The following is an 18,398-nucleotide window of genomic DNA, read 5'->3' as shown; positions in this document are numbered from 1 at the left end:
CCTGTACCAGCTATTTACAGTAGTGTAAGCTGTTCTCTTCAAACAAAGTGTATTAATCATCTGGAATACAATATTAATTTAGGGACATTAGGTTAAAAGGGTAGAATGAAGCTTAAATATTTGTCTTTCTCTTTAAGTTTCCAGTCTGAGTGTTGACAATGCAAAAATAGATGAGGGATAAGAGTATCATGTGTCATCACAAAAATGACAGCTCATCATTAGCAGTCAGCACACAGATACATAAACCTCTAAGGAGCTAGAGTGAATGTAGATCTGATTTAATCAATCACTGTTTCCAGCAAACTCAATCATTTGTATTTGAACTGGAGTTTATCTTCTTAAAAGTACTCAAGTTTCTAGTCAGACTTTTAAAGTAATCAATCCACCAAATACTACTATGCTGCCCTAGAAGACGATTCTAAATCAAATGTGTTAAGATAAATCATGAACTAGAACAGTTTTCAAGTTACTTATACCCCTATTTACCAAGCAGTTTGCTGAAGTCCGAAGCTTCTGATCATCATCTTTCTTCAGCAGATTCTCATGAATTGTTTCTTCCAAACTGAAGCCATGGGCTGCAGCTCCTTATTTGTTCACTAGGATCACTTTAGCAGATTTGATGTCATATAAGCCCTATAGTTCTAGTCTTGAAAGGAAGATGACAAGGCTATGTTTCTTCCACCTATGTTCATTTTTGATGTATGTTACAAGAAGAGTTCTGTTAAAAGAACTGCTGGAGCTCTTGTGTCTTTCTGTTAGGAAAGCAACCAAATACTTTACTGTTCAGCTCAGCGTAAGTAGTCTGAGTCAATTTCCATACCACTTCTCTGAAACAACTCCAGGTTAACTTTGTCTAAGGCCGGTAAGTTTTTGTTTAGTATCTCTGTATTGCTTTGATTCTGAGGGTTCCCTCGTGGTTTTATGGTCGTGATGTGTGATAAGAGAGCCAGGCTCTTTCCTCTGCGTAACACAACCTATACAAATAGAAGTAAATGCAGTGGTACCAGCAGTGCCTGTACTGTGTCTGCTAACCACAGTGTTTATCAGTTTTGCTATCTGATCAGCACTGCATTGTAGTAATGTACCTCTGAGGTATTCAGCACTTGATAGTACTGAATCAACAGCCTGATTACTATTTAACAACACTGTTGACTTTCACAGGATTCCTGGAGTCACACCAGCATGCAGTATTACTCTGCAGGAGCCCGATTAGCTACAAGGGTAAAAGCATTATCACCTTAAGACAATAAAGACCTTCTGTAACCTTCTACCGCATAGTTTGCTCCCGTGTGGAAAAAAATAGTAGGAAACAGTTAAATCATTGTTCACACAGGAGTAGACCAGCGCCAAACATAAACAACGTTGCTGTGCTTGACAGCCTTTGGGTGTCACTTGCCAATGCATCACTCTCTATTTCCTTCAGACATACAGCTGACCAGTTTAGTGAGTTGAAGCCAGTTTGCCTAAAAGCCTTAAATCCAAAGAATATTTGTCCCTGTTATCAGATCTCTCTCCTTGAGAACTTCTCCTTCTTTACTTTAGCATTAACAGCATTTGTTGTCACAGAGAACATACAGGGTGTCCTGCAACGCCAAGTGGAATAGAGGATTAAGTAGTACAGAGTGGTAATGCTGGGAGCAACAGGGAGAAATGTTGGCTTCATTTAATTCCATGAGAAAACTCCATTAGATGCCAGTGGATGGAGCAAGTATTTTGATTCATGGTGTGAACAGGTGTATTCCAAACACTGTGCTCCAGTGGCTTTTATTAAAAGCCTGATGAATAAGAGCCTTGTGTGTTAATACTGAGGAGTGTCATGGAAGAAGTGTATTCAGAATGGATATCTGTAGTGGATGTAGGAGGGACTATTAGGATTCTGGCAGGAAGAGCAAAGAATGCTAAAGCAAATGATGTATTAACTAAGTAAAGGGAGTGAGAGTGATGGCGGGATGTAAGAGGAGCTGGAGGATCTGAGCTGTGAAAAGCCACAAAGACATTAGTAAGAGTGGAGTGGAGTGGAAGGCAGAGAGAGCTACAGATAGGAGCACCAGGGAGTGGCAGCAGCCACCTGAAATTCTGCATTTTGAAAATACTAAGTTTCAGTTCAGTCATTAAGCCAGCTTCCTCAATATTTATGTTGTTTGCTGTACTGTTCTAGTAAAAAAAGAAATGCAACCTGGGGGAGCAGCAACAGAGGAAGTTACCAAAACAAACTGCATCAGACTCCATCTGACTTCATGTCTCTATGCAATAGTGGCTGTCATTTGGATTTTCACTATTGGATTACTACAAACGGTGACTAATACTGAAGTCCGATGGGACCCACATCTGGTCCCATTTTAAACCATAAAAAGAAACATTTAAAAGAACTGCTTAGTTGTGGAATGGTAAATTTCAGTTGTAGATTGAAAGGGCTGTAGACAATCCCAGTAGCAGAGTTTCCTTCCTAGCAAAAGGCTTTGTGTTTTCCCAGGTTTATTGCTTTTGTCAGAGTTCCTTCCTCCCATCTCCAAAGTTGATGCTTGTGTTGTGAAAAACTGTTGTGTATTCAAGGCTAGAGAGCATGTTAAAAAACTCAAGAAATCTCAAATCCAGTAGTAAATCTCAGCTATCTCTTGGCAAGTAAATAAGCTCATCTGTATGCATGACTGTCAGTTTGTTGAATGTTAGCGATAGATGTTTATAAACTTGAATTTAGCAAACTGGTAGAAATTTACTCGAAACTCCTAGAGGTTGTGAAGTTTTGCAGAGTGTTTTAATAACTGCATAGTTGTCATGAAAATAGCAGTATAGGACGTTCAGCCTCCCAATAAATATTTTCAGTCGGAGTACTGATAAAAGGATTTGTGCTAGAGCCTTTCATGAATTAAAATGAGCTTTCAGGCCTAGTCCATGCATGTAATTATTCTTTCTCACCTAACTGGAGTTTGGAGTGACTTTCCTCTTAATTTCTTGACAGATTTTGGTTTTGGAAATTTCTATAAGAGTGGTGAGCCTCTGACAACATGGTGTGGAAGCCCACCATATGCAGCCCCAGAAGTCTTTGAAGGACAGCAATACGAGGGACCTCAGCTGGATATCTGGGTATCATTATTCTTTTTTTAACTGGATTTAAATCAATTTCTAGGAAGCTGGAACAAAGGAATCATCTTTGATTTTTCTTAAGCTGCAGACAAGCTGCTCCTCTTCAGCTTTATTTCTTGGGTGTCATACAATGCCTCTTAACATTGAATGGAATTTAAGTTACCTATCCAGGTGGCTCTTAAATGTACACTGTAAGGTGTATGTTAGCCCACTAGAGGAAAAACTGTAGCTCCTCCAAAAGCTCTCCTGACTGAATGCATGAGCTTTGCTTTTCTCAGTGCATTTAGTGTCTTCAGTGTTAAGTGGGAATTGAACTTGTAGGGCTGTAAGTTCTCGATGAGGTTAAAGGGATTCTGAGCCACTGAAACACAAGAGAGATGATGACTGCTTTGCTCTTTGAGCTGGAAATAAGCACATTTGTGCCACAAACATTTTTACTGCAGGCAGCTGCATATTGTTGAAATGGTGCCTCTCCATGCGTACTGGTCTAGTGGAAGAGGACAGAGAGTGCAACCCACGTTGTTATGCAATGGAAAAGGGACTAAAATGAATTGAAGAAGTTCTGTGCACCCTTCATGGGTTGTCAGAGACTGCTTTTCATTCCTCATTTGGTTTTGTTTGGGGTTTTTGTTTGCTTGGTTGTTTTTTTTTAATTTTAGTATTCTGGTACTTACAATGACGGATTCATATCCTCAAGCAACCAGAGACAGTACAATTTGGCAGTCTCTGCTCTGGCATCAAGTTTGCAGTGATAATATTGCATGTAGTATAATAACACAGGCACTGACATTTTGGTCAGAGCCTGTTACACAAACAGGGCAGTTGATGGAAAGTCACTTTCCAGCTGCTAATCTCATTTAAATTAATCTAATTGCATTAATAAAACTTGTGATTTTAGATACATATGTTTGTGTGCATGCATGTATCTATATACATACATACATATATGCAGCTAGCTAATTTTTTTCAAAAGGCTACAGCCTTTCTGAACCTCTAGTAACTGATAAATAAACATAGAGCAGACCTCAGCTACGCTCACTGTTTCAGGTAGCACAGGCACTGTTTGAATGTCAGAAGTGAATCTCTGAACTCCAGTAAATATTCTTTAAATGTATCGGATCCTAAATCGTTAACAGAATCTGCCTGCCCACAAACAAAAGTGCTTGTGTGTTTATATTTAATATAAAATCATCATCATCTTCACTTACCTTCTGAGATGAGTTAACGATTCTGTATCTCTTTGTAACACCCAATCACAAAATAGGTCTGCTGAATGTGCTAAGCTTGCAGGAGGAACCTAACAATCCACAGCTCAGTTTTTGGCAGGTTAAGGAAGGAAGTGACTTTTTAAAATACGGATTTCATTTTAAAATCTCGGTGTACTTACAAAGTTTTAAGGTGAATGTTGAATGCCTGCTTTTTCCCCTGAGAAATCCAGCGCTGTGGTTATCTATGCCAAGTGATTGGCATGAGGGTCCGGTGTGGTTATTTCATCTAGTGTGGTGCTGTATTTTTTTGGCATATACCGCAAGACTATTTCCACTTGCAGTGCCAGTTAACTTGCATACTTTCAAAAACTAGGCTGGCAGTTGGAGGAGAGCTCTTGCCTGTCTCTTTTTGCTCGTATTAAATAATTCCTCATGCTCAACACTGCATGCAGCAGTGCAGAGCAGTGTTCCCCTGAAGCCGAGGAGGAGAGCTCTTGCCTGTCTCTTTTTGCTCATATTAAATAATTCCACTGCATGCAGCAGTGCAGAACAGTGTTCCCCTGAAGCCGCCTGTTCATGAAGTCACCAGCGTGCCTCTTATCCAGGCTTTTGCAAATAGGTAAATGTAAAAGGTTACAGTTTCTTATTTTGAGCCGCTGCTGTTTGAGGTTTGTTTTTGTTTGAACAACATTGAGATTAATAAAAAGTATCTCTAATTCTCACCTGAAGTTGGGGCTCACTTTGCAGGTATCATTCAGTCATCTGCGTGGAGCTTCCTGCTAGCAGCCAGAGTCTCTAACCCATTACACTTCAGCTTACCTGCCTATCAGCACAAGGTACTGCAAGCCTAGCCATTTTGGGTTAGCTGAGTGTTCTTAATGTTTAGGGATCTTCAGAAACCTAACTCCTTTTTGTATAAATTTCCTGTTTCCGCAGAACATAATTTTAACACATAATTTTCTGTGACAGGATTTGGCTAGCCATCCTCGGAGACTTCACTTGTAGCTTGAAAAATGAAATGAATATTCTCTTTCTTACAGAGCATGGGTGTAGTTCTTTATGTTTTGGTGTGTGGAGCATTACCTTTTGATGGACCAACACTCCCCATACTGAGGCAACGAGTTCTTGAAGGAAGGTTCAGGATCCCTTATTTTATGTCTGAAGGTAACAACGTGTCCTCTTATCCTCTTGGTGCATAATCCTTGAGTAAATTCTGGAATAACCTCTGTTGCAATACAGCAAAGGGTGGTGCATCTGCACGCTAGATTGTGGTATGTCAGGTGATTTGTTTTGCAAAAAATACCACAAAAAGCCTAGGTGAGCTGTATTCCTTTGCCATTAGGCTGGTGCTAGGCAAACCAACCCTTTTTTTCCCTGTGCAGTGTTTGGAGACTGCAGCGTGGCTGTGCCCATGGGCAGGGAGAGTCAAAATGGAAGCTGAAGGATCTCTCATCCTACTGTGAACAGAAACGTGGGGATGCCAGGGGAGAGGCACATTTGTGTAGCAATTAGCTTGCGTCCCACAAGGCCAATATACAGCTTCACGTGGAAAGAAAATATGCTGAGAGCAGCAATATCGCAGTCAAATCAAATCACGGATTGGGTGTTTCCTGGTTCTTGACAGCGTCTGCTAAAGCAAAGCAAAAAGTGCGCAACCAGTTCATATGCCACGTTCTCCTTGTCAGGTATCTGGCACTCCCACGTGTGACTGAGACCTCTCTCCCTCACCTAACTGCTCCATCTGTTGGGTTTCACTCTCCCTCATGCCTGTTCAGACAAGAACAAGAGGGGCCATTTTTACACAGGGTTTGATGGTGTCCTTCAGCTTCCCTCTGTTAAAGAGTCTCTAAACCAGATGACTTCAAAACAACCTTCCTGAATCAAATCCTCTTTTGATATACTGCTTTCTGTGCCTTCTGCCCCCCCACCCCTCCTTTTTTTTAAAGTGAATTAAAAATATGTTTTTCAGTCCTGTTGTTAAGGGTTCTGTGGTGCAAAACATTCTGGTCTTCCTCTTTTTCTTTCTGGTGGCACATACTCCTGTGCTTTGCCTCTGAAAATAGGTACTCCAGCGTAGCTATAATGCACTTAGCAATGCTGTTATGGCACCACAGCAACCCCTCAGCTTCCTGGGCACGTTTTGCAGCCAGCACTGAACTGTATTGTGTGTGTCTGTGACTTTGCTGACATAGGTATGCGAGCTAGATCCAGGTGCTTTTGTGTGAGTTGCGATGATTGCTGTGACTGCAGCGTAGATGAGCTGTTTCACAGGCTCTTTGCCGCTCCCCTTGCTGATCCATGGTGATACAGGGAGTGCCTTTTGGCAAAACTGTGGAAACAAGAATGATCAACAGGAATAAACAGCCAGAAATCTCTCTCTAAACTATGTGACATAACTACCTGAATAGACTGACTCATAACAATTGTTAGCCATATCACGATCAGCTAGAAATGCATGGCAGATTGATAAGCTCCCTTAAAGGGGTTTGTCCTTTTTAATGTGACTTTTAATCTTGTTTTAGGAGATTGTTTTAGCCTTCAGGAAACGTATTTAGCACAGAAGTTAGGTAGAAATAAGGCAGTTTCCTATTGTCATGCTCCGTATTGGTAGGTCTCAGGTGAATATCTGCAAGTAGCGCTTCTAGCAGGTTGGTAATTTTTTTTCCCCCCCCTCCCCAACAGAGTGTGAACATCTGATTAGAAGAATGTTAGTCCTAGACCCATCCAAACGGTTAACTATTGCTCAGATTAAGGAGCACAAGTGGATGCTTATAGAAGTTCCTGCACAGCGACCTATTCTTTATCCACCAGGAGAAGAGAATGAGCCTTCCATTGGAGAGTATAATGAGCAGGTCTTACGGCTAATGCACAGTCTTGGAATAGATCAACAGAAAACCGTTGAGGTAAAATAGACTCAAACAGGTATTTGTCCCTGAGGGGAAGGTCTACTGTTTTGTTTTTTATGACTAGAACTTACTACCCGAGTTGCTCACAACATTCTTTATTTCAAACAGCTTGGCAGGGGAGGGGGGGTGGGGGACAAACCAAAACTGGTGATATATTTGTCAGCAATACAAATTAGAACCCATGGAAAAGCATATGTTCTGGTCACATATCCCAGAACTAGGTACTGTTCTTTCAGTGTATTAACTATTTAATTTAAACAAGGACACATTTCAAAACAAATTGATGTTGCAATTGCTTTAAGCTCACGGACACATAGAAATACAGCATGCACTGTGTAAAAAATGAGAGCCCAATAGGGCTGCCTGTTACGTGGTGATACTTGCTGCAGCCTACTGTTGGTCAGATCTAGAGATCTGTTTGTTATCTAAGTTCTTCCTGGTCTTGTAGAACATAAAGAATAATGCATATTTCCTAAGGACAACTAATGACAAAACAAGGGGAAATGGGTTTAAACTGAAAGAGGGGAGGTTTAGATTAGATATTAGGAAGAAGTTCTTCACTGTGAGGGTGGTCAGACACTGGAACAGGTTGCCCAAGGAAGTTGTGGATGCCCCCTCCCTGGAAGTGTTGAAGGCCAGGCTGGATGAGGCTTTGAGCAACCTGGTCTAGTGGAAGGTGTCCCTGCTGCTGGCAGGGGGGTTGGAACTGGATGATCTTTAAGGTCCCTTCCAATCCAAACCATTCTATGATTCTGTGATATTTGGCTGCACCCACACTGTTGTGCTTCTCTTTTTCAGTCTCTGCAGAACAAGAGTTACAACCACTTTGCTGCTATCTATTACTTGTTAGTGGAAAGACTCAAATCACATCGGAGTAGCTTCCCTGTGGAACAGAGACTTGATGCTCGTCAGCGTCGGCCAAGCACCATTGCTGAGCAGACAGTAGCCAAGGTAAGGCTTAAGGCTGTGCAAGACATTCTTCTCTTTCAAAATGATGTTTCTACATAAAATGCACGTAGAATCCATTGCTATTTTCTGATTTTTATAGTATGTAGACTTGCAGCATCATTTTGGAAAGACATTTTTGGCTTTGCCTCCTAGTCAGAACTGTATGAAGACAAATCAGTCTGGCATGACTCCTACAACTGCTCCTGCTGCCTCCACCCCAGCCCTTAAAAAAAAAAAAAAAAAAAAAGGGGTTTGGATAAGTTTTAAAGTTTATAATGAGAAAGGGAAGTTGACTGCATTCAGAAGCCCAAAATGCAAACAATGGTTTTGGCTTTAATGGGTATCTGTGTGGCTTAACTTTAACTCCCAGTCTATTCCTCTGTTAAAGGGAAAGTGCTGTGCTTGTGCTTCTAATTGTAACGCTTCCATTTTTGAGAATTTCAAACCTTTTGCTGAGAAGTCACGGGTTAAAATGTTAGAGAAATACCATTTTTGGAGACTGTGCAACACTTGGAGTATCTTTAATGCAATTGACAAACAAGCTGTTGAATTTATGGAGAGCTGTGCTAGCATGGGGGCTAAAAGCATGCAGGCTTTACTTAGTGTTATAAACATAGTTGATCTAAAGGGACCTGTTGAAAATAAAATTACTTTCTCCCCCGATGTTCTCTAGGCATGCTTTCTGTCTCCCATGAAATGAAGCATGCCAGAGAATAGTAAAGAGGTACCAAAAAGAAAATATTAGGATCAACCTATCAGGTTAAGATGACAATTCACTGTGATATCTTAAGTACCCAATAAAAATATCATTGTCATGAGACTCTTTATTGGCTCAAGTCTCAGGGATTTGTTCCTAAATAACGTCATTTCTTTTAAGATTTATACCACTTTTTCCTCCTGTTACCCAGCAAGAGCCCAATTTCATGGGAGACTTCACAGCATGGCTACACAACCTCTATGTGCATAGAGCCAATGTGATGACTGACTAATTGATTTAAGGCTTAAGGATGTCACGTGTATTTTATCAAGAGCAATTCTGGGTGCTCCTTAACATCTGGTGCCACCCCTTCCATTGCAGAAGGCTGTCTACTTAGTATCCTCTCTTAATTATACTGACTGATTCAGCACAGGCTTTAAGGCTATTCAGTCTGCTTCTTCCCTAGTAATTTTCTTCAGAAAGAAAGGTCAAGTACAGTTTATTGTGTCTTATTCCAGTAATTCTCGGATATTTTTTTTTCCCCTTGTTCTTTTGTTCCGTGAAGATGCACAGACATTGTAAAGCTTTTGATTTCTATTAATGCATAACTGGAAACATGAAAGAGTTGGCCTAAGATGACACAGATTTATCATAGTCTCAAGTAAACATTCTCTCAACTTCACAGCCTCCTAGGTACTGTATTGCTGCTGGAGAGAACAAGTGCCCAGACTCCGCTTCTGGGAGTCTTCTACCACCCCTCTCCTTTTTTGCTTGAGACAGCAAGACACTATTTGGTTTTGGATTCTGTTGAAGTGAAAGCCAAATCACTTCAACTATGAAAACCTAAGTCCAGGAACAATATGGCTGACAAAGATTGAAACCAGCTATTCTTAGTAGTTCTCATGATAGAAAGACACAGTATTCAAAAGCAGATTGTTAATTATAAGATGTATTAAAAAGCAGGTAGAGACAGATGAACAAGGGGGAAGAAAAAAACCTCCTAGAACCTAGTTCTTTATTGTACGAAATTTGTGTAATTTATAGCCATGTTACCACTTTTTCCTGAGGACTGCAAGCAATCCTGCAGTTACCCTGAGTAACAAGATTATTTGTTTTCACACTTGGTGGCACCACAGGCTCCTGTAATAAGGCTGCTTGTTTCCTTTTGGACAGGCAAGTTGTGTGGATACTGCACTTTGGGAAATTAAGGTTAAGAAACAGTGAAAACCAGTTTTCCTAATTATGCCGTGCTTGCCTTCCCTGAGGCACACCTCTCTCTTCAACAGTGCTCCCTCTGTTAAAATATCTTATTTCAGATCCAGCCTGCTCTATTCTCTCTCATGCTTTTTCATACAGGAATCAGTGCACGTTAGAAAAGTCATTGAAACTAGCCCTGTGCCTGATGGTAATATTAAGGGGGTTTGCAAAGAATATAAAAGGGAATTCTAAAATGTCAGAAGTTGGAGGGCACCAAAGGGTCCCAAACACTGTCTTTACTGCTAGTTAAGTGCTCAGCTTCAGTAAGTAGCTGGCTTAATGACCTTTGTTGTCGGGGGTTGTTGGGGGCAGTGTGCTTTTTTTGAACTCTAAAGACCAAGAATGCAATTCATCAAGAATGAGGAAATAATTCTTACACTTCTCCTGCTCTGGAAATGGGCTAGGTATTGTTTGGGTTTTTTTTTTTTTTGTTTAAATTTGTGACTTTGTATGTTTTCTACCTAAAATTTTTCTGGTTTGAGAGTTCTTAAAATCTTTTTTTAGGCACAAGCTGTGGTACCCTCAGTTAACTTGCACTCGCAAAATGCAAGGTTGTTGCAGTCTCCGGGTCCTCCCTCAGCTTCAGGAGCAGAAGCCTTTTCATTCCCTCCATCCAGCTGCCAGGGAGAGACAGCATTTATGGAGGAAGAAAGAGTTGAGACACCAAAGGTACAGCTTAAAATCACCCTGCTGTTTTGTCAAAAATCATTAAAGCTAAAAAAGATTGTTGCCTTTTAAATTACTGCCTAGTAAAAGCACAGCTAGTGGTAGTAGCTGTAGCTCTTCAATAATTATTAAGTGAAGTTCGGTTCCTTCTGACAGGATGGAGTTCATCATCCTACTGCAAAGCACTGTGGAGTCAGGGCCAGAGCATTTACTAATTCAAACTAATGTCACTTCATTGACCTGAGTACAGCTCCTGTTGTCTTGACACTTGCAGGTAGCTGAACTGGAGAACCCTACTGCTTCTCTCCGCTTTCAGAGGCCTTCTCCTCAAAGACCCAGTGTTCTCAACCTGCTCCCAGACGCTTACTCTTAAGCATATGTTGTCCCCAAAACTCTGATCTCCAGCAAGTTCTTATTCCTAGATGACCTCTCGGGACAGGCAGCAAGTGAAAAACAAAGACCTTTAGTATCTAACACTTGACTTGCACATTTCTTGTACTAGCTGGACAAAACACATTTTGCCTGTTTCCCTAAATTTAAGTATTCTCTGAGCATCAGAGTTCTAGGTATTCCAGATTCTTTTTCTACTTCTCTCTTGCTGTTTTGCTCACTAATCTGCCTCTTGTGTTCTTTGCTTACATTCCAATCTTGCCACACTGTCGTGTGTAAAAGAAAAATCAACCTACAAAAGTGGGGGTTTTTTTCTTCTTCTCAAATATATTTTTAAGATCCCAGAAGACTCCTCATCTGTAGATTCTAATACAAAGGGTTCACTGCTGAATATCCAGAGTAACCTACTCAGCTACTCATTGAAAATTTCAGACAAGTGAGAACAGGAGGATATAATGGAACCTTAAGCATAAGCTTTCATTGCCAGCTAAAGTGATTAAAATACCATGCACTAAGAATTCCCTATCTCTGCCAATTTCATAATAAGCCAGACAAGAGAGCTACGTTTTTGTTAAATTTTTGTTGAATGGTAAAGAGCCAGCAGGACCTCCTGACTGTCAAAAACCATTAGAACTGCAGCATCTCAAACAGGCTGGAGCAGTTCTCAGCTAGGCCATTTTCTGTAACTAGGAATGCCTGTAAAATCTTCACTGGAGACGACGTAAAATTGCAGCTTCAACTAATGGGTTTTGTTTCCTGTAATCAGACTGGAAGACTTTGTGTAGGCTTTCCACACCTCCACAGTTAACAGACTTAACTGAACTCAACTAATAGGATATGATGGCTCCACAGCCTTACAAATGTTTCGGTTACAGCTTAACTCTCTGAAGGGAGCTACAGTCTGATCCATTTTGCTGTGCAACTTTGAGGTCTGTGACAGTACTCTGCAGGGCAGCAAATAAGTGGAATACATGGATGGGAGTTGGCAGTTAGGGCTTTTGTGAGGAAGGGGAAATCACTTAAAAGAATTACATTTATAAAGTACATTATTATTGTCATGAAACTTTTGTTGTTCTCTCTCTCATATCACATCGCATTATAACTTTAATTTCAGCATATTGTATTTTGCCTGGTGCTAGCTAGGAGTTTGATTTCACACTTGCTATTTTGAAGCTTTTATTGCTCACTTACTGGTTAGTTACCAACACTAAGAGTGTGGCCCTGGTTCTCATCACTGTTTTAAGGAACTCCTTGTGTGGTCCCTTTACAGCTGGAAAGCAAAAAGCCATTCAAAAACGTTTAGAAGTTAACATTTCAAATTTTATTTTGCATCCCTCTTTGCTCTTATAGATGCAGCTTGGCCAGAGTAGACCAACAAATGGTGACTAGAGTGAGGTGTCAAATCACAACTGACTTGGGAATATTCAGTGTCTTAAGTATTAGAGAATATGTCCACTAAAGACTTCCAAGCTCTGATCCATGTGCCATGGTAAACTGCAGAGAGCCAGCTGTCCACATAGCATTGGTTCTCTTTTTCCTTTCCAGCAGTTCACTAAATAGTCTCTGCAGTGCTTTTGCTGCCTGATCAGTAGAAGGCATTTAAATAGGAAAGTCACAAATGGAAAGTAAGGTGTGCAAGAAATTAAGCTTAAATAACCAGACTGCCTTCAGTCTGCATGACAGAGATTTCTTATACTTTGAGGTGATGCTCTGCACATAATTGAAAGCTTCTCCTTTTGCCATTTAGGTAAATGGCTGTCTGCTAGATCCTGTACCTCCCATGGTGATTAGGAAAGGATGCCAATCGCTGCCTACCAGCATGATGGAAACTTCTATTGATGAAGGAATAGAGACAGAAGGCGAGTCAGAAGATGACCCTGCACAGGCATTTGCAGCCCTCCAAGCAGCTCGCTGTGGGAAGCGACGTCATACTCTGGCAGAAGTTACCAACCAGCTGGTCACAATGCCAGGCACAGGTACAGAAGTTAGCATGGACATCTCAAAGCCAATAAGCACAAGACAGTCTATTGGTTTTGTTAGTTAGCATTTGTTATAAAGGCCAAAGGCGGGGGGGCATGGGGGGACCACAACAAAACACTCCAAAACTTGCTGTCCAGACAGTATAAAACCAAAGCAGCAAATATACAGCTGGCTACAGTCATGTACAACCCCAGTAGCAACTGGTAAAGTCTGTCAAGTTGGCTTGGTCTTTTTCACATACCTAAATATCCCCAAATCATTCATCCCCTAAAGGTGTGCTGGCAGAGGAAGACAGTGGTGGGGAAAAAAAGCCCTGCTGGATTCTCAGGTATTCCAAAACCAGCAAGATGACCAAGCCTTTCAGCTCAGGTTACAGTCTGGTCAGGATGATCTATGGAAAAAAAAAACAAAATCCCAACACCAAACACTTTCCAGACAAGCCAGTGAACATCATCTGCCTAGTATCTTTTCACTGCAATAACGTAAAAAACAGCAGCAAATCCCCAGTTTGGTACTGCAAGTGTTAAATTACAATTACTTTATGAAACTTCATTTTTTGTTTCGTTTCCTCTGGCAGGAATAGCTTGAGCCTGTGGCATTTCCTTTGCTTTGCTAAATAACTGCTGTACTTTCCTTTTATTCTGGCTTTTGGTTTTTGTCACAGGGAAAGTCTACTCATTGGATGAAAACTCATCGCTGGGCAGTATTGATTCAGAGTATGACATGGGATCCATTCAGAGAGATATTAAATACCTGGAAGACACCCCTTCCTTGAAAGAAATGGTGCTAACTAACCAACAAGCACCCAGAATGACACCACCTTTCATAGGTCTAAGACCTGCCAATCCAGCCATGCAGGCACTCACTTCCCAAAAGCGAGAGACCCACAACCGCTCTCCTATCAGTTTCCGAGAGGGGCGCAGAGCTTCTGACACATCCCTCACACAAGGTAATTATAGCCAGTATCGTGAGCCATTATACCTAGGCACGGTAGTAAATGTACTCCATACATACAAGCACCAAGCCACCTTGTGGCTTGGCTGTCACTCAGCTTATGTCACATTTGCTCTGCTAACCAGAGTCAAATTAACCGATTTTCTGACAAGGATTTTTTGCTCAACTCTTCTCCAGGAATTGTAGCATTTAGACAGCACCTCCAAAATCTGGCACGAACCAAAGGAATCCTGGAACTGAATAAAGTCCAGTTGCTGTATGAACAGATGGGATCAGAAGAACCACCTCCTCTGACATCAACTGCCACCCAGTTGCAGGACTTCATTAATAGTCCTCCGCAGGTACTTAAACCAAAAGTGAAGCGCCGTCTTTCAGGTGTTCATGCTTTGGGACAGATAAGGAGATGATAAGGTGTTCTGGAGGAAGAGCTAATGTACAAATAAAGTTCCCTCTTCTCCTTTCCATCTTCTGCATAACAGAGAATGGGCATTTGCAGGCTAGCCTTGTGGCGCCAGTGAGATGGCCTTGTTAGCTTTCTGCATGCAACATTTTATTATCACTTTTAATCTAAAAGAAGTTTTAGATTTAAGAAAGTCCCATAACATCTTTCCCTGTTGGAGTGGTCTGGTGTAATTGTAAGAAGTGCAAAAACCGAGTGGTAATGGTTAGCCTGATTTGTGTAATGAAATGCTAAGTAGCTTCTACCAGCTCCCTAGTTACTTGTTTGAAATGGAACAGGTCACAGCAAACAGGAATAATAAGTTTCTGTTAAACCCCAGGAATAAAATGGGTAAGAAGTACACAGGCACTGTAAGCACCTAATGTTCCAGATGAAGCTTGCTATTCTTAAAGCTCCAGCTGTTACTTTCTGCCTGCCAGAAAACTTCAGTTCTGACAACCACAAAGTTGTAATGTTTTCACGAGAATCTCTCACTTGACGTAAGCGTGCTGCAGTGGCATTCTCAGGACAACAATTCACTCCCCTGCCATGTCAGCAGCCTCCAGCTTGCTAGAGATGCCTACTCCGTGCATATCCTCTCCACCACTATGGAAAGCTTTTCACCTTCCGTTTTGAAGCTGTGAAAGGAGAGCTGCATGAAAGCACGTTCAGAGTTTGGATGGTTTTCTAACCCTGTACATTTACTATTGCAGAACGCGAGTCAGAAAATACATGATCTGTAATACCATTTTAGTCACAGAGGTAATGGCCCTTGCCATTTTGCAGCACAGATAGTTCAAAGCTTCGGAATTTAGGGTCCTCAGCATGCAGTGACAGTAGTGAGTGACATCAGAGACCAGTCCATATGGCAACTATGAAACCTCTATCAGGGGAAATCCTTAAAGAAAGGGTTAAGGCAGAAAAGCCTTTTCTGGGGATGAAACTTGTTCCTCTTCTCTCTGCAGGAGGAAGCATCTCAGCAGCAGCAGGAAGCTGCATCTGCTTTCCCTAATGGTGCACATCCCCCATTATTATCCAGACGGCAGAGCTTAGAAACACAGTACTTACAACACAGGCTCCAGGTACCATACCTCCCCTCCACAGAATTAAACCAGCTCCTCTTACTGCACAGCAGATTAGCCTTTTAGATCTTGTTACTCAGGAAAATCAAAGACTAAATTAGCAGAGAACAGCTGAATTTGAAATGATGCTGTATTTTTCTTTTCTCACACCCTGACCCTAATTATGCAAAAAGTATACTATATCACTGCTGTTTTCCTACTCAGTTTCTTACTGTATAGTGCTATTAAGGCAATGAGAAGTAACTGCTAGTGACTACCTTTTATCTGTGTCACACCCCATAAAAGTTATGTATCAGCATCTGAGGAGCCACTTCTGACCCCCTGGAGCTTACTGTTTCACCTTCCACCTTTTTTTTTTAAAACCCATCATTTTCATATAGCTTCAGTTTATTAAAAAAATGGGTTTTTTTCCAGCCTGCAGCTTCTCTTTCACTTGGGAAGAAATCTTTCTATGGTTTATGGTACAATCCATCATGCAAAGATATTCTTTGTCCAAGGGTTAGAAGCCAATAAGCAGTAGCAGTTGTGGTTTTAGATAGTAGCTGTATTGACAGCTTCTGAAAATGGAGCTGGGCATTTACACTGTCATAAGAGTAGACAATCTTCTTTCACTTGCTTTCTGGATTATCACGTTAAATCATAATGCAATTTAAAACAGCACTGTTTCTCTTGCAGAAACCAAGTCTACTATCAAAAGCTCAGAATACTTGCCAGCTATACTGCAAAGAATTGCCCCGGAGTCTGGAACAGCAGTTACAAGAGCACAGGTAAGAAGCTTTCAGACTATGCAGGTAAGTTAGTTATTCTTACTCTCAAGGGCAATAAAAGAACTGGAACAATCTTTATCCATTTAGAAATTCTTAAGAGAATAAAGAAAGCTTCACTTTTAAAAGAAGGACTGTGTCCTTACAAATTTGTCCTGCCACATGTTTACAAACTTATATGCTACGAGCTCTTTATCAGCTAACCCTACTGGGGTGCAGGTAGACTGCAACTACCCGCGTGTTTCATTTAGTGCTAATGGGCACACAGAAGCACAGGAGGAAGCTACTGTACTACTTCCATCATTGTACTTAATTTCACACTCATCCTCCCAATCACCCACTGCAGAATAACTGCTGTTTATGTCCTTCATTCAGGCTGCATCAGAAGAGACTCTTTCTCCAGAAGCAGTCCCAGCTGCAGGCCTATTTTAACCAGATGCAAATAGCTGAGAGCTCATACCCAAGGTCAAGTCAGCTGCCACTTTCATGCCAGGAGGAGCAGCAACAACAGCAGCAGCAGCAATCAACCCAGTTCAGCTTGCAGCAGCCTCTGAGCCCTGTGATGGAGCCTTCCTCAGAACAAATGCAATACGACCCCTTCCTCAGCCAATACCAGAAGGTACAGCTGGATCCACTGCCACCCTCCCAGATCACCAGCTCATCACGGTTGTCATCACCAGTTCAGGTGCAGCAGCCACCACAGTCCTTACGATATTCATATCAGACTTGTGAATTGCCTGTTGTCACCTCTTCTGAGCCAGACTACCCAGACCAGTGCCACTATTCCATGGACCCAGCACAACAGAGCAGTGTAGCATTGCCTGACAGTCAGAGCTGCTCAGCATCTCATGAGTCTCAGTCAAACTATGACGCATTAACCCTCTCAGAATTGCCTGGACTCTTTGATTGTGAAATGATGGAGACTGTAGATTCCCAGCACAGTGGTTATGTCCTGGTGAATTAATACCGTGGGGTGACTAACGTGAGAGTGGAAGACAGGACCTATGGAGAAGCATGTGAATTTTTGTTTTTGTTCCTACCCCAGAGTTCATGGTAATTTTTCAACCCTTGAATTAACAGGGGAACTGAAAATCCACCTGACTGGAAAACAAAGCATGAGGTGGCAAGAAGTGTTTGGCCGCTAGCTCCTCTTGCCGGTGGCAGGGGCTAGAGAACAGACCAGGTGGTTTCATCCCACAAAGAAGCTTGCATAGAAGGAGGCAAAAAAAGTGAATTAGAGGAAGGAAATAGCCACTTCCAAAAAAATTGGGAGTTTGTCAGCGTTCATCTGACATTCACTTGGAGAAACAAGAATCAGTGCACATTGTATTGTACTTCTTGGCAATAAAAGCAATAGTTTTCATTGAAATTCAGGGTAGACTTGAGTCTGCGCTGATGGCAACTGTCATACTCTTGAAACAGTAGCGTGAGGTGGAATTAAAGGAAAGTTGCACTTTGGCATCCAATTGCTGGTTAAGCTACTGATCTGGAACTACTCCATGGTAAGTTTCCGAGATCTCCAGGCATCTCAGGCAGCCTCTGCTCTCTCCTGCTAGCAAGTAAACAGTATTTCCCAAGCCTGCCAAGGAACTCTTAATTGTCCACTAAGGGAAGCTTCTGGATCTCTGCTAAATGATATCTTGACTTTGTCAAAAGATACCTGGAACTGACACAGGGCACCACAGTGGTTGTAGAGACCTCTGGGTGGGGATCAGAATACTAAAGGATAAAGGATTAGCTAACAGAGAGTTAGAAGGTAAGAAGTACCATGAGAAAAGTCAAGAGCTGCAGCCAATGGCATTTAAAAAAAAAAAAAAAATAATAAAATAAAATTCCACCTGGGTGGCTTTTGAAATCAGCCCTTTTTGCAGGCAGGCCTTTGTGGAGGGCTCTGTCTTGGAGAAGTTCCAATCACTGGAAAGGATCCATCTGTCCTTCTGTTGCATTTTAAAAACAAGCAAACAAAACTGTGTTTTGAATTTGCAGTATGTGTTGCTGGTGGTTTATTGAGCTTTGTATATTT

General features: G+C 41.5%; 1 protein-coding gene across 1 annotated transcript in view; it reads left to right on the top strand.

The window, feature by feature from the left end:
• SIK2 (salt inducible kinase 2) overlaps positions 1–17,523 on the top strand; it is a gene marked incomplete at its 5' end in the record, with an annotated part of 37,100 nt that extends 19,577 nt beyond the window's left edge. The window contains 11 exons of the mRNA XM_010165830.2: positions 2,960–3,084; positions 5,333–5,456; positions 6,975–7,195; positions 7,997–8,149; positions 10,605–10,769; positions 12,904–13,132; positions 13,801–14,085; positions 14,268–14,431; positions 15,495–15,611; positions 16,287–16,378; positions 16,751–17,523. Of these exons, the coding sequence (XP_010164132.1) occupies positions 2,960–3,084; positions 5,333–5,456; positions 6,975–7,195; positions 7,997–8,149; positions 10,605–10,769; positions 12,904–13,132; positions 13,801–14,085; positions 14,268–14,431; positions 15,495–15,611; positions 16,287–16,378; positions 16,751–17,339 (2,264 nt within the window). The remainder of the gene's footprint in view (positions 1–2,959; positions 3,085–5,332; positions 5,457–6,974; positions 7,196–7,996; positions 8,150–10,604; positions 10,770–12,903; positions 13,133–13,800; positions 14,086–14,267; positions 14,432–15,494; positions 15,612–16,286; positions 16,379–16,750) is intronic.
• Between the last annotated feature and the right edge of the window lie 875 nt (positions 17,524–18,398).

The sequence above is a fragment of the Antrostomus carolinensis genome, unplaced genomic scaffold (genome assembly GCF_000700745.2).
Source record: "Antrostomus carolinensis isolate BGI_N321 unplaced genomic scaffold, ASM70074v2 scaffold7904, whole genome shotgun sequence".
Classification (NCBI taxonomy): domain Eukaryota; kingdom Metazoa; phylum Chordata; class Aves; order Caprimulgiformes; family Caprimulgidae; genus Antrostomus; species Antrostomus carolinensis.
Note: the sequence above shows the minus strand (reverse complement) of the source record. Positions and strands in the feature narration are given on the sequence as shown.